Source organism: Peromyscus californicus, unplaced genomic scaffold, assembly GCF_007827085.1.
Source record: "Peromyscus californicus insignis strain IS unplaced genomic scaffold, ASM782708v3 Scaffold_14__1_contigs__length_90479793_seg_2, whole genome shotgun sequence".
Taxonomy (NCBI): Eukaryota; Metazoa; Chordata; class Mammalia; order Rodentia; family Cricetidae; genus Peromyscus; species Peromyscus californicus.
The window spans coordinates 45,266,362-45,278,566 of NW_026294436.1; the positions used below are offsets into that span (position 1 = coordinate 45,266,362).

At 42.6% G+C, this 12,205-nt stretch overlaps 1 protein-coding gene across 3 annotated transcripts in view; it reads left to right on the forward strand.

The window, feature by feature from the left end:
- The window catches only part of Tnr (tenascin R), a 403,889-nt gene that overhangs the window by 333,685 nt on the left and 57,999 nt on the right, over positions 1-12,205 (forward strand). For all 3 annotated transcript variants that reach the window (XM_052737334.1, XM_052737335.1, XM_052737337.1), the window contains 3 exons: positions 1,360-1,510; positions 5,458-5,727; positions 11,662-11,847. In XM_052737334.1, coding sequence (XP_052593294.1) covers positions 1,360-1,510; positions 5,458-5,727; positions 11,662-11,847 — 607 coding nt within the window. The remainder of the gene's footprint in view (positions 1-1,359; positions 1,511-5,457; positions 5,728-11,661; positions 11,848-12,205) is intronic.

Consider the following 12,205-nt stretch of genomic DNA (forward strand, 5'->3'; position numbering starts at 1 on the left):
GAGATCTTTAGTGACATCATCTGCCAGGTTTAAGACAGAAACCTGAATCTCAGGCTCTACTCCAGAACTCTCACACTCTTATGTGGATATAGTCATGTCACAGCAAGCTAAATACACCTAAACAGATGTTCTATACAAATCTGTTAGGATATGTCTTACCTGATTTAAATGGCCAATAAAGAATTGCAGGCAACTGGGTTTATAACAAGGCAGGAAGAATCATGTCATCCTGCTGTTCAGGCAGGAAAAAGAAACCGTGAAGTTCTCCTGCTCTACATATAATATATAAAACTTTGAATGAGAGATGAGCTAGTCAGGGCAAACCAAGGTCAAATACACGGCTACATGGAATACGTGCTGTAATATATAGGTTGAAGCCACAGGAAGGGGACTTTTATCACATTGATTTATAAGAGCATGCCTATAAGTTATATATGGAGCACCCAGGTGACATAGAGACCAAAGAACACGTAAGAATGGCAGGATTACAAAAAGGACCTCTGCCTCTGCTATTTCCAAAGCACACATTAGGGGAAAAAAGTAGGTAGAGGATAGATGATAGATAGAAGGATGGAGGTAGGTAGGTAAGTAGATAGATAGACAGACAGAGATAGACAGACAGACACACATACATGATGGATGGATAGATTAAAACTGATAATAAATCCTGGACCCTACATCATCAAATTGCTTTTTCACATTTCCTTTTCCATATATTTGTCTCATTTCTCTTTCCTTCCTATTTCTATTTCTTTCTTTGTTCCTTTTCTTTTTTATTTATTATTATTATTATTACTATTATTATTATTTGCACTTCATGGTGTGAGTGAGGGGAAAACATGACAGTGATAGATTGACAACCAGGGGGGCACCAGAAAACAGACTGAGACAATAATTTTGGGTTTTTTTAAAAATCTGATAATGCCTTGGATTATAATATTTTATAATTATATATATATATAAACATGTACATTCAAGTACATTATTATAAACAGCTAAGGGCATACTCATTACAATAGGTGCCAAAGATCTCATGGACATTGATCATGACCATCAAATCTTAAATCTTTGACAAGAGTCAATCTGAATTACTGCGTGACTAGTTTTTTGGTTTTGGTTTTGTTTTGCAAGCTCAGAAAAGTTAGGACAGGCCAAGGAAATGTTCTTGATAACTGATTCTTATTGAGCCTGTTGGGCATGTTCCTGGCCCCAAGCACTCGGCTGCTAGTGTATAGGGAACGGATGTCGTCTGTTTTTTAATTTTCAGTGTGTACAGTTAGCACCCTGCCCTTTTATCTACTTCTCATCATATTTCTTTCCCAGTGACCCATCTGATTTCTGTTTTGTCCTACTGTCCAGAACAATGAAGGAGGGGTGATAGCTCAGCTCCCCAGCGATGTTACCTCCTTTAACCAGACGGGACTGAAACCTGGAGAGGAGTACATTGTGAATGTTGTGGCTCTGAAGGAACAAGCCCGGAGCCCCCCTACCTCTGCCAGCGTCTCCACGGGTAAGTGCCTCCAACTCTTTCCATGGCTGCCCAAAGAACTACAAGGAATGGACAGGTAAGAAAGAGGCTAGGATTCATCACAGAGCTGAAATGATGTAGGAACTTGAAAATGGACACACTCTGCCAGTTGCTTAGCAGACCATATTCCTTAGTGCTCATCTTTGCAAGCCCAGAAACCTGGGAAAGTGTTCCATTGAGGAAATTCTCTATCAATAGTTCCAGGATATTTTTCTACTCTTACTCATTGAAAAGCCTCATTCATCAATCTCCTATTGTCATAAACTTTGAAACCAACAAGAGCCAACTCATTCTCACCTACTTAAGACTTGAAGAAATTCAACTACAGCTTTCTAAACCTCGATCTGTTTTGTAACACCTCCTCTATTGAATTGAGGATTAAATTAAATAGAGGACATAGAGTAATTAGCACTATACTGATGAGTGCTTAGTACTCGGCATATATACATCTATACCAAACATGCTAGAAGTAAAGGCCGTAAGGGGCAGACTGCTTGAAACCAGTAGGGAGGGTTGAGTCACTGGTCAAAGTGATGGCTCAAGTTATTATTTTTGTGCCCTCAGTTTTTCTCACTCAGAATCATCATATTTTCAGGATCAATTCATTAATTGTGTCGTATTTTGCCTTCTCGTCCTCTTAGCTGACGAAGGATGTTCAGCTTGAGTGCTGTAATTTAACCACTGTGACATGCATGTGTGTGACTCCTCGAAGTTGCTCCAAAGTGATAAGTAGTGTCTGGTATTCGTTTTGGGCTCTCATTCATTGATAGGGAAGCTGAGTTTAGAGTTTAAACTAAATATAGAGTTTAACCAACTTTCCCTATTGGCAACAAAAAACTGAGCTAGCTGAATATTAATACAGTTTTCTTGTTCATAAACAGAAATCAACACCCTAGAAAGCCAGCCTTAAGTCCAGAACAAAAGGTTGACTTGGGTAGAAAAAGGAACCATAACACCATGCAATAAAGCAATGTTTGTAGATTAATGGTTCAAACTTAGATATTCATATCCAATAAGCATCAGGTTCTGAGACTTAGGCTCAGTGTAGAAAAAGTTGAGCATTAAAAAAAAATTTATATATACATATATGTATATATACATGTATATATGTATGCATATATATACATATATATATGTATATATATATATATAGTGACATTAGCTTATGTTGCATTGGTGCATCAGGATTCCAGAGCCATGTCTCAAGGTCAGGATGGGAGGGCAGGGGGATCCATGCCTGCAATTACTTCTCTCTTATACTGCCATGCAGGAAAGTCCTACTTTGACCTGTTTTGTATTTTGTACATTCATTTAAGATTAAAACAAAACAAAAGAAAAGAAAACAAATTTTCACTCTGGGGAGGAGGCTCGCTAAAGCACTGTTATAATCAAGTGAACTTCAGAAGAAACCCCATGGAGGCAAAGTCAGGTGCTCTGGAGAACTCTCCAGAAGGCCAAAGGCACAAATCTGTTCCCCAAGGTTATGTTGGACTCTGAAGACTGGACCTTTAACAGGCATTGGTGGTTATTCACTTCTGATACAGAGTAGCTTCAGGCCATTCCTATGGCTGACATTAAGAAAGCATTAGCTGGTAAAGGCTAGAAAGAAAAGATAGTTCAGAAGAGAAGAGAGAGCATTCCAGTTGAGTAATTTACTTCCAGAGTATTGAGGGCACTTAAAGAAACAATCCAACCCTGCCTCGGTCTGATATTCTAACCAATTTTTAAAATAAAATTTGAAGTACTTTTTGAGAGTCCCTTGAAATTAAAATTAAAAGCTCCAGATTTAGAAAACCATGGGAAAGCTAGGCAGCTTTCAATTAAGAAAAGTCCTACTCAACTGAGTTGTGTCATGCACGAAGTTACAAGAAAAATGTAAAAAAGAAGAGAAAGAAGAAAAAACCATATGCATTCCATTTTTTGAAAGGACTTGTATTCATTTAGAAATTAGTGCTGAAACTGAAAGCAAGCTGCTACAGCCTTGATTGGAACAGGACATTTTGACCACTTGACCAACGAAGGGCAGAATCCAAGGTGCAGGAGGAAAGATGGCTGGCTCCCATCCCTGTCTGCCACTTTCAGGAAACAATCATTTGATTATTTCCTTCTGCTAAGCTCTGACCTACACCCACCCCCTCCTGTGAAGCTCTGAAACCTCATCTGCACTCAGACTGGCTTTTTCCAGGCAGGCCATTTTATGAATGCAAATACAAGACCTCCTGCAGCTAACGCCCTCTGCGCTACATAATCACATTCTAATATGGCCAATCCATTATGATCAGGGTTTTTGGATCTAAAGAGTTGAAGGACAAAAGCTTATGTGGTTATCTGATTTCCCCTGATGGCATTTTTTTTTCTCTCTCAAAAAGCTCCAGTTCAATTAAATGCCCTCCCACCCCTGTTCTCATGGATGAAGAGGCTCATCCATTCATTTCATTCATTCAGCACTCATTGAGTGTCTACTGTGTTTCAGACAATGAACTTAAGCCTTAGCTAGGAGGGCATTTGGCCACCCTGTAATTAAATTAAATGAAATAGCAAAGGTCTGAGTTACCTAAAGCTGCAGCATTGTGCAAAGAAACCACATGGCTGTTTTCTGTTTAAACACGTGACTACCTCAAGTATGAAAAACTGAAATTCATTTTAATTCCAAACCAGGTAGTACTAAAATAATTTAGAGATTTTCATTTTAGCTGATACTAGACCAAAAGCCTTAAGCTGCTTAATAGGTATAGTAATGGGTTGAGAATGGGGTGCCTAGTGAATGGCCCAACTTTGAAAAGTTGAGGAATTTGAGGTTAGCCTGTGGTAGTCCTGATGGAGACACCATGCCAGAGACAGTAGAAAGTGTCCAATGTCTACTGATTTAATAACAAAATCTTAGTCAAAGATTCCAGAAGAATCTATGGAAAGTTACTTAAACTAACTGAAGCAAAAGAAAATTTACTGGAAAAGACATAAATTGTTTCCTAGAAGCCCAGGACCAGAAATATACTTGAGCCTCATGAAAGATTTTAAGCATAAAAGTAGAATATCCAGAATCAAGTTACTCTTGATATCTTTTCAGAAGCTCACATGGTCACTCATTTCTGCTTATGTACATACCTGTGTTCTCCTCCCCTCCCCACCCCCCTCCTCAGTTCTCCACTCCACACCCCTATAGCAAATGTTGCCTATTTCTCCATAAGTGTGGTAGAAATTCACCGCACCAGCCCTGGCTCTACACAGGCTAATTCCAGAGCCAATCTTTAGTGCCAGAGAACCTGGGGGATCCTTTGTATCCATTGTCCTCAGGCTCAGACACATGTAGGCACTTGTCAGAGGTGGGAGGGGGGCTCGCAATAACAACTCCAGATTAGAGCCCTTTGTATTCAGATGAGCACATTTTCCTGAATGGCATGTTTCATGTCCACATATGCAAATGCCAGTCTGGTTGGCCAAGCTGAATAAAGCTAAATAGGAATAACTTCTGAATACTCATGATATCTTTGGCAACCAAGTCTTGGTCTCCTTTGTCTCCATTAGCTCATTGAGCTCTCCTCTAGGCTCAGTGAAGGTAAGAGCTGGGCAGCAGGCAGAAGTTCCTTCTTTCCTCCTGTGGCATCTCTGAAAGAAATAGGTCAGAGTCAGCCAAGAGAGTAGTATCCTTACCCTGCCCAGACTAGGAAATGCCAGCACCTGAAACCTACAGTCAATGGATGGAGAAAGAGACTAAGTTTCAGGAGACCTGAATGCCAGTGTCCATGGTGTCAACAAATGTTTGCTTAAGGAAGACACTTCCTCTTTCTATAACCCATATTCCCCCATACTGGTACAATGGGGTGAGGAAATCCATCCCACTGAGCAAGCTACTGTAAGATGGAAAGGAGTAAACAGATGCCAAGGAGTGCTCACTTCTGAATCAACATCATGTTCTATTTCTCATGCAGTCATTGACGGCCCCACACAGATCCTGGTTCGGGATGTCTCTGACACTGTGGCCTTTGTGGAGTGGACCCCACCTCGAGCCAAAGTCGACTTCATTCTCTTAAAATACGGCTTAGTGGGTGGAGAAGGCGGGAAGACTACCTTCCGGCTGCAGCCTCCCCTAAGCCAGTACTCAGTGCAAGCCCTTAGACCTGGCTCCCGCTATGAGGTCTCCATCAGTGCAGTCCGAGGAACCAATGAAAGCGACGCCACCAGCACCCAATTTACAACAGGTGAGACTGGGGTGGGGAAAAGGTGGGGTTGGGAGTCTACGTGATGATGTCATCATGCCAGAGGACATTGAAGAAAAATGAAATGATGCCTGCTAAGCAACCCTGTTCATGCAGAGGCTACAAGAAACAAGTTAGAGGTTTGGGGAGGGGGCAGCTCCTGCTATTGCTATTCCAAAAAGAGTACCCCCAAGTAAGAAGATCTGGGTTCTCATCCTAACTCCGCTAGCCAGGTCTGTGACTTAATATAATATAATTCCCTTCCTTCTATGAGTCTCTGATTTCCCATTTCTGAAGTGTTAAGCTTATCCTGAAGAAATTTGAATATCCATATTGTTGACCTAAAAGGCAAATCTGTGAGAGTTCAGAGAAGGTGTCTGTTTCTTAAGACACTTCATTGACTTTTACCAGAAACTAGAAATTCTCTAAGCCTGAAGTGACTTCATTACCACGAAGACACCTCAGCCTTGTGCAAAGCACAACCTGCCTAGTCATCAGCAAACCTTCCAACTGAGGTCTCTGAGTCGCTCTGCCATTTGTAACCTTTAGCAACAAAGCTAATTGGTAGAAGACAGGCCATAGACACAGATGTGGATAGGAAGCTGGGTTAAACCCATTATATTTTTTTTCCGACCTTGCAACAATGCCCATAAGAGAGCTTCTTAAAGAGCTTCCTCGAACTTAGCAATAATCAGAAAAGTCGGGCCTCAGGATGGCTAACTCCCTGACTCAGAGCCCAGCAGCCTGATCAGTCAGTGGGTAAAAGCAATAGACCCCACTCACAGGTTAGGTTTCCTGACTGGGTCATCAAGGGCCTGTGATCAGGTTAGAGACTGAGTTCCTGTTAATCTAGAATGTTGGTCTTGGCCTCTCTTCCTTGGGGAGGTTACATGTCAAGGAATGTTTCCACCAGTTTCAAGTTGTCCCAAGTATCAAAGGAAATTGGTAACACCTGGAAGATCTCGGCACCGTTGACTTCTGAAGAAACACTAATCTATGTGTCCTACCTTGGGTTGTAGTATGAGAATCCGCTACAAGATGGAGGGAGTCAAAGGCTCCAGCAACATGCAATAACTAGAACACCTTCTCTACCTAGATTTTGAATTATCGATGAACAAAAGCAAGACATATGCACCCCCAACATATGACCAATTGTAGCAGATGGCTTAGTGTTACAGGTAGACAGATTTGAGAATTGAAAGGCTGGGGCAGACGTGGGCTAGACTGCCCATAGGGAAGTCCTGGACTATTTAGGTTAGGACTCAGACTATGGAGGAACAGGGAGAGATTAGACCCCAATGGAAGCCTGTCCTATGAGAGAGGGGAATGGATTGTCAGTGCTCAGGCTTATGCTATACAATTCACTACTTAAATAAGCCCATTTCCCCCAGCCAAAGAGTGCATCCAAGAGTCTTATGATGGGCTTCTCTGTTGAAGCAAGCAAGTATAGACAGTGATGAATACCCCTTTAGAAACAAGTGTGGAGCAAGCTTCAGGGGGAAGGATAGAGTCTGCTGGACACTCTAAGTTCTTCTCTCAATTCTTGGTACCAGACTCCACTTCCTTGCCTGGAGTATAGCCAGTGGGCTGGTTCAGTAAACACATCTTGAGATCCCCAAAGACTGAGTGTGCTTCCTAGCAAATACAATCAAATTATTCTCATTTCTCTTCCTTTCTCCCTCACTTAGGCAAGAATGTTCATGTAAGAGCATGAGGAAGGATGGTCCTGTAATATCCATTATTGATCTGAAAATTCGTGGTCAACCTCCAATACACAGTCATACACACACACACACACACACACACACACACACACACACACACACACACACACACACAACATACTTGCTCAGGCTTGTGGTATCTGCTGTGGGCCACATATGTTCTGCATTCTTCTCTTAATTTCAAGATAGTTTGTATTTGAAAATGGTTTCTTTGTGCTCTACTCTGATAAGGAATTTGAAGAGGCAAGAAAAGGGGCTCTCAAGCAGCATGATGAAAAGTGAATTCTTGATGTTCAGGTCGCCAAGATGGAGCGGCGCTGGCTGGTGGCCCAGGAAAATTCCAATCAAGACAATTACATCCTGCCTCCTCAGAGAGAGCTCCCCCTGCGTTTCAGTTCACTGCAGCAGGAGTCTCAGCTTCAGGTTGCCTTGTGGATTGGCAGCTCTTAGGTGGCTGCTGCTCCCTGCAGCCTTCAGCCTGTGCCTCAGACCCATGCCTGCTCTCTTAGGCTCCTAGAGGGGAGAGGGAATTGGGGGTGGAAAGATCCAAACAGTTTTGTGGCAGATTCTCCAAGTCCAGAGTTGGCAGATGCCTGTTGAATGATGAAAGGGTATGCAGGCCCTCACGGTAGGGCCCTCAGTCATTTCAGAATTCCGCTTAAATTCAAATTAAGCAAAGTGTTTTTCCAGGTGATGGCTTCGACACTAGGAGCACACTAATTGCACAGGCAATTAAAACTGAGATTTGCTTCCTGCATGGTGAGTAGGATGTTAGTCTGGGTCTTAGAGCTGCCCTGAAAACAAAAACCATGGTGGAAGCACACAGGGGCAGTAATTAGAAGGAAGCCAGACTAGGAAACCTAGAGAGTCCCCTCCCACTTCAGCAGCCTCGTGGAGACTGGGGACAGTTTCCCTTACCAGGGAGGACTTCACACTGAGTCCTCAAAGAACTTAGCCACCAGTGCCTTTGATCTGAATGGCCCACACCTATGCTTAATGCTTCTATAGGTTGAAAAGATACTAAAGCCCTGACACCCCTGTGTGTTTGAATGTGACTTTATTTGGAAATAGGGTCCTTGCTGATGGGCCAATTGAGGTGAAGTCATTTGGATTGGCTTTAATCCAACAACTGTGTCCTTATCAAAGGGGGAAACCAGGACAGAGACAGACATGGACACAGGAGAATGCCATATGAAAATGAAGACAGAAATGGGTCAGAGGATACCCAAGATGGCCAGGAAATCACAAGATGCTGAGAGGCATGTCACAGACTCCCCCCCCCCCCCCCCAGAAGAAAACCACCAGCCAACACCTGCATCTCAAGATTCTAGACGTTGCTTTCCTACACAGACCCCCAGCTTGGGCTGCCATGTGTGACAGCCTCAGATAACAAATGCAAACATCCAAGCCAGAGTTCCATTCCCCTTCCTCCTCACTGATGACTCCATTCTTGGATTCGCCAACAAGTTATTTCAAAGTTCAACCTGAAAGCCTTTGCCGCCTCAGCCTGGACACTGGTTGTGAACAGCAGAGCGACTTCCTGCTTTTGTGAGGCTGCCTGCCTTTGTCACAGCTGTTCTGTTTCCTGCACCACCTCACTCACAGCACAGCTGAAATATTTAACAAGTCATTTCTAAAGGCTTGGAGGGAATGAGCAAGACTGAAATGTGGATGATACACGTTTGCTTACTTACCATGTACTTTTTGAACACCTTCTGGGGCCACAAAAACTGCTCTAGGCACCGAGACTGTAAATAGGTAAGAGTCTATCTCATACAAATGGCAACCTAGTGGGAAGAACTGGGTGAGAAAGGGAAAAGAAACATGAGAGATTATTTCAATCTTGAGTTCTGAGGTAGGGAGTAAATGGATAAGACAGAGAGTTCCAGTGGATTAAGTCTACCCCTCTGAGAAGGTGGCTTTCTAACTAAGAACTATATGACTTAAGTCATGCAAGAGCTAGAGAGCATTCCAGGCAAACATAGCAGCTGGTTCAAAGGCCCTGGAGTACAAATGGATGTGTTCCAAGAATAAAATTGAATAGAAGTGTTTAGAAAGGTCTGCTCACTCAGTGCCCGGTTAGACTTCCACTGTTGCAATTAAGGAGCACTTAGCATGGATCAACAGAAAGCTTTAAACAGAAAAACCTGATCTAACTAATATTCTCAAGACTAGACAGGCTAGTGCTAGAGTTCATGGACCAAAGGCCCTCCAGAAAGGCTCCATTATCCATCTGTCTTAGTTGACATGTTTCAGAGACCTGCAACCTACTCAGACCTTCTACATGGATGTCCACCAGCTGTTTTTTCTAGACCCAGAGAGAGAATTGCTTTCATCTCAGCCAAGTTCTGAGACTCACTGTTTAAGTCCTCATTCTAGCAATGAGCTCTTTTAGAACTATTGAGGTTGGAAACACTAATTCCTTTCCAATAAAACACTGCCCCCTTCCCATAGAGTACAGGGCCAATGGCATTAGATTGTACTCTATGCCCTTATAAAAAGAGGAAAGCTCTAAAATAACATTTTCTAAGTATAGGCATAGGTCACCACCTTAACCTTGATTAACTGTTTTTACCTCTGTGATGGTTAATACTCATCAACTTGACAGGGTTTAGAACCACCTAGAAGGAGTTTCTAGATCAGGTTAACTGAGGTGGGACTCACCCTTAATGTGAGAAATACATTCTGTGGGCTGGTGTTCTAGATGCATCAGAAGGAGAAAGCAAGCTGAACATCAGCGTCCAGCCTTCACCTCTTCTGCTTCGTGAATGTAGATGGAGACAAAGGGACCAGCTGTCTCACACACTCTACCAGGAACTATAAGCCTCAACAAACCCTTCTTTCCTTAAGTTGCTTCTGTCACCCCAACAAAGAGAAAAGTTAAATCCTGACTCAGATCAGGCCACAGACTCTTGGCCAGATCTTTCTTCCTGCATGGGATCTGCCTCACGTGTGTCTGCCCCCATGCTCCTCTGTCCATCCAACTCCCAGAGAAATAACATACAATGCATCAAGAATGAACAGTATCCGGTATGATAACACACATTGAATGAAGACCAATTTCTCCAAACATAAGTTGCAAAGACATCCATCTGCTCGACTCCCCCCAAACCCCACCCCCACATTACCTCAGAAAACAGAAGCCTCTACTTTCAGATGGATTCAGTCTCCTCTCCTATGGGGACAAACGGGAGTGGGCTACTTGCCTGGTGGTGGCAGATGACCACAGTCTACTCAGAACAAGTAACTGAAACACTCCAATGTTAATTCAAGTCCCAGGACTGCAACTATCTTGGACTTTTTAAGGGACAGATTTTCAAGACACCCCTATGTTACACTACAAGTTCTAGTGAGCCTGTGGAGGAGGTTAGTCCTGGGGGAGAGAAGCAGCTCCCAGAGACTGTGGGAGGAAATGCCAATAGTCATGGGAACTCTTGGAAACCTAAAAGACACATTCAGGTGCCATAATGTTGGATTCAGGGAGTCCATTATAGATAACAACAAGCCATCAATCCAGGCTTGGACACCTACTTTTGTGCCCGGTGCCATGCTGTGCACTTCACATGCATCAGCTAATCTGTAACAACAACTTGGATTGTTTTCCCCTTTCAAAGAGATGGCTATTCAGTTCTAAGAGCTTGAAAGACTTGTCTGTGGTCTTATTACTGTAGGTATCAGAACTGGTTCACACAGAGGCCTGACTTCAAAGCCCACACTTCTTACTATATCACACCCATTATTCACATTGTAAATTCCCAATTTGCATGAATTACAGTTATACTATGCAAGTAAACCCCTGGGAAGATATCTCAAAATCTGTCATCTCCCTTTTGCTCAGAGATCACATCTGACATTACTCTATTCCATTTTGATCATTCAGGGTCGTTTTTTGTTTTCTCCTACTGGATTATCTTTTGCCTTGATTTTAAACCTCTGATATTAATCAGCTCCTTTTCAAGTTTCTAGAATGCTACTTGAATTCTCAGACGATATAGAAGAAACAGAATTCATTGACATCTAACTCCAAATCATGTGACATACACAAGGACTTGTCATGGTAGACCCAAAAGGCAAAGCAGAGTCTTCAAACTTCATTCAGATATGAGGCAGAGGGTCAGAGGTGTTGGCTCTCACCTCAAAAGTCATTAGAATTCAAGATGTTCACAAATGTATGGAATTACAAATGATGTTGGCAATATTTGTTTATTTTTAGAGATTGATGCTCCCAAGAATTTGCGAGTGGGTTCCCGCACAGCAACTAGCCTTGACCTTGAGTGGGATAACAGCGAGGCAGAAGCTCAGGAGTACAAAGTTGTGTACAGCACCCTAGCGGGTGAGCAGTACCATGAAGTACTGGTCCCCAAGGGCATTGGTCCAACTACCAGGACCACCCTCACAAGTGAGTAGAATCTGTCTCTTTGGATGTTTGATGGATCTATATCCTCACAGCTCTCTTCTCAACTTACTTATCTCATATATACTCCACCAACAAATCCTACTGATTTAATATGTTAAGTATCTACCAAACACATCCCCAACTTTAGAGTGCACTGCTATTGACCATTCTAAACTTCAGTCATCTCTTGTTTTAACCATGGCAATAATCCCCCACATTTTTCAGCTCGATCTAATCTCTTCTTTATCCCAACAACATTGAATAATTTTTCAAAGTACATTTTTATTATACTGTTATATTATGTATACAATTGAGGCATCTAGCTTTGCCTTCAGGGTGAACAACCCCCAAGACTGGCCTC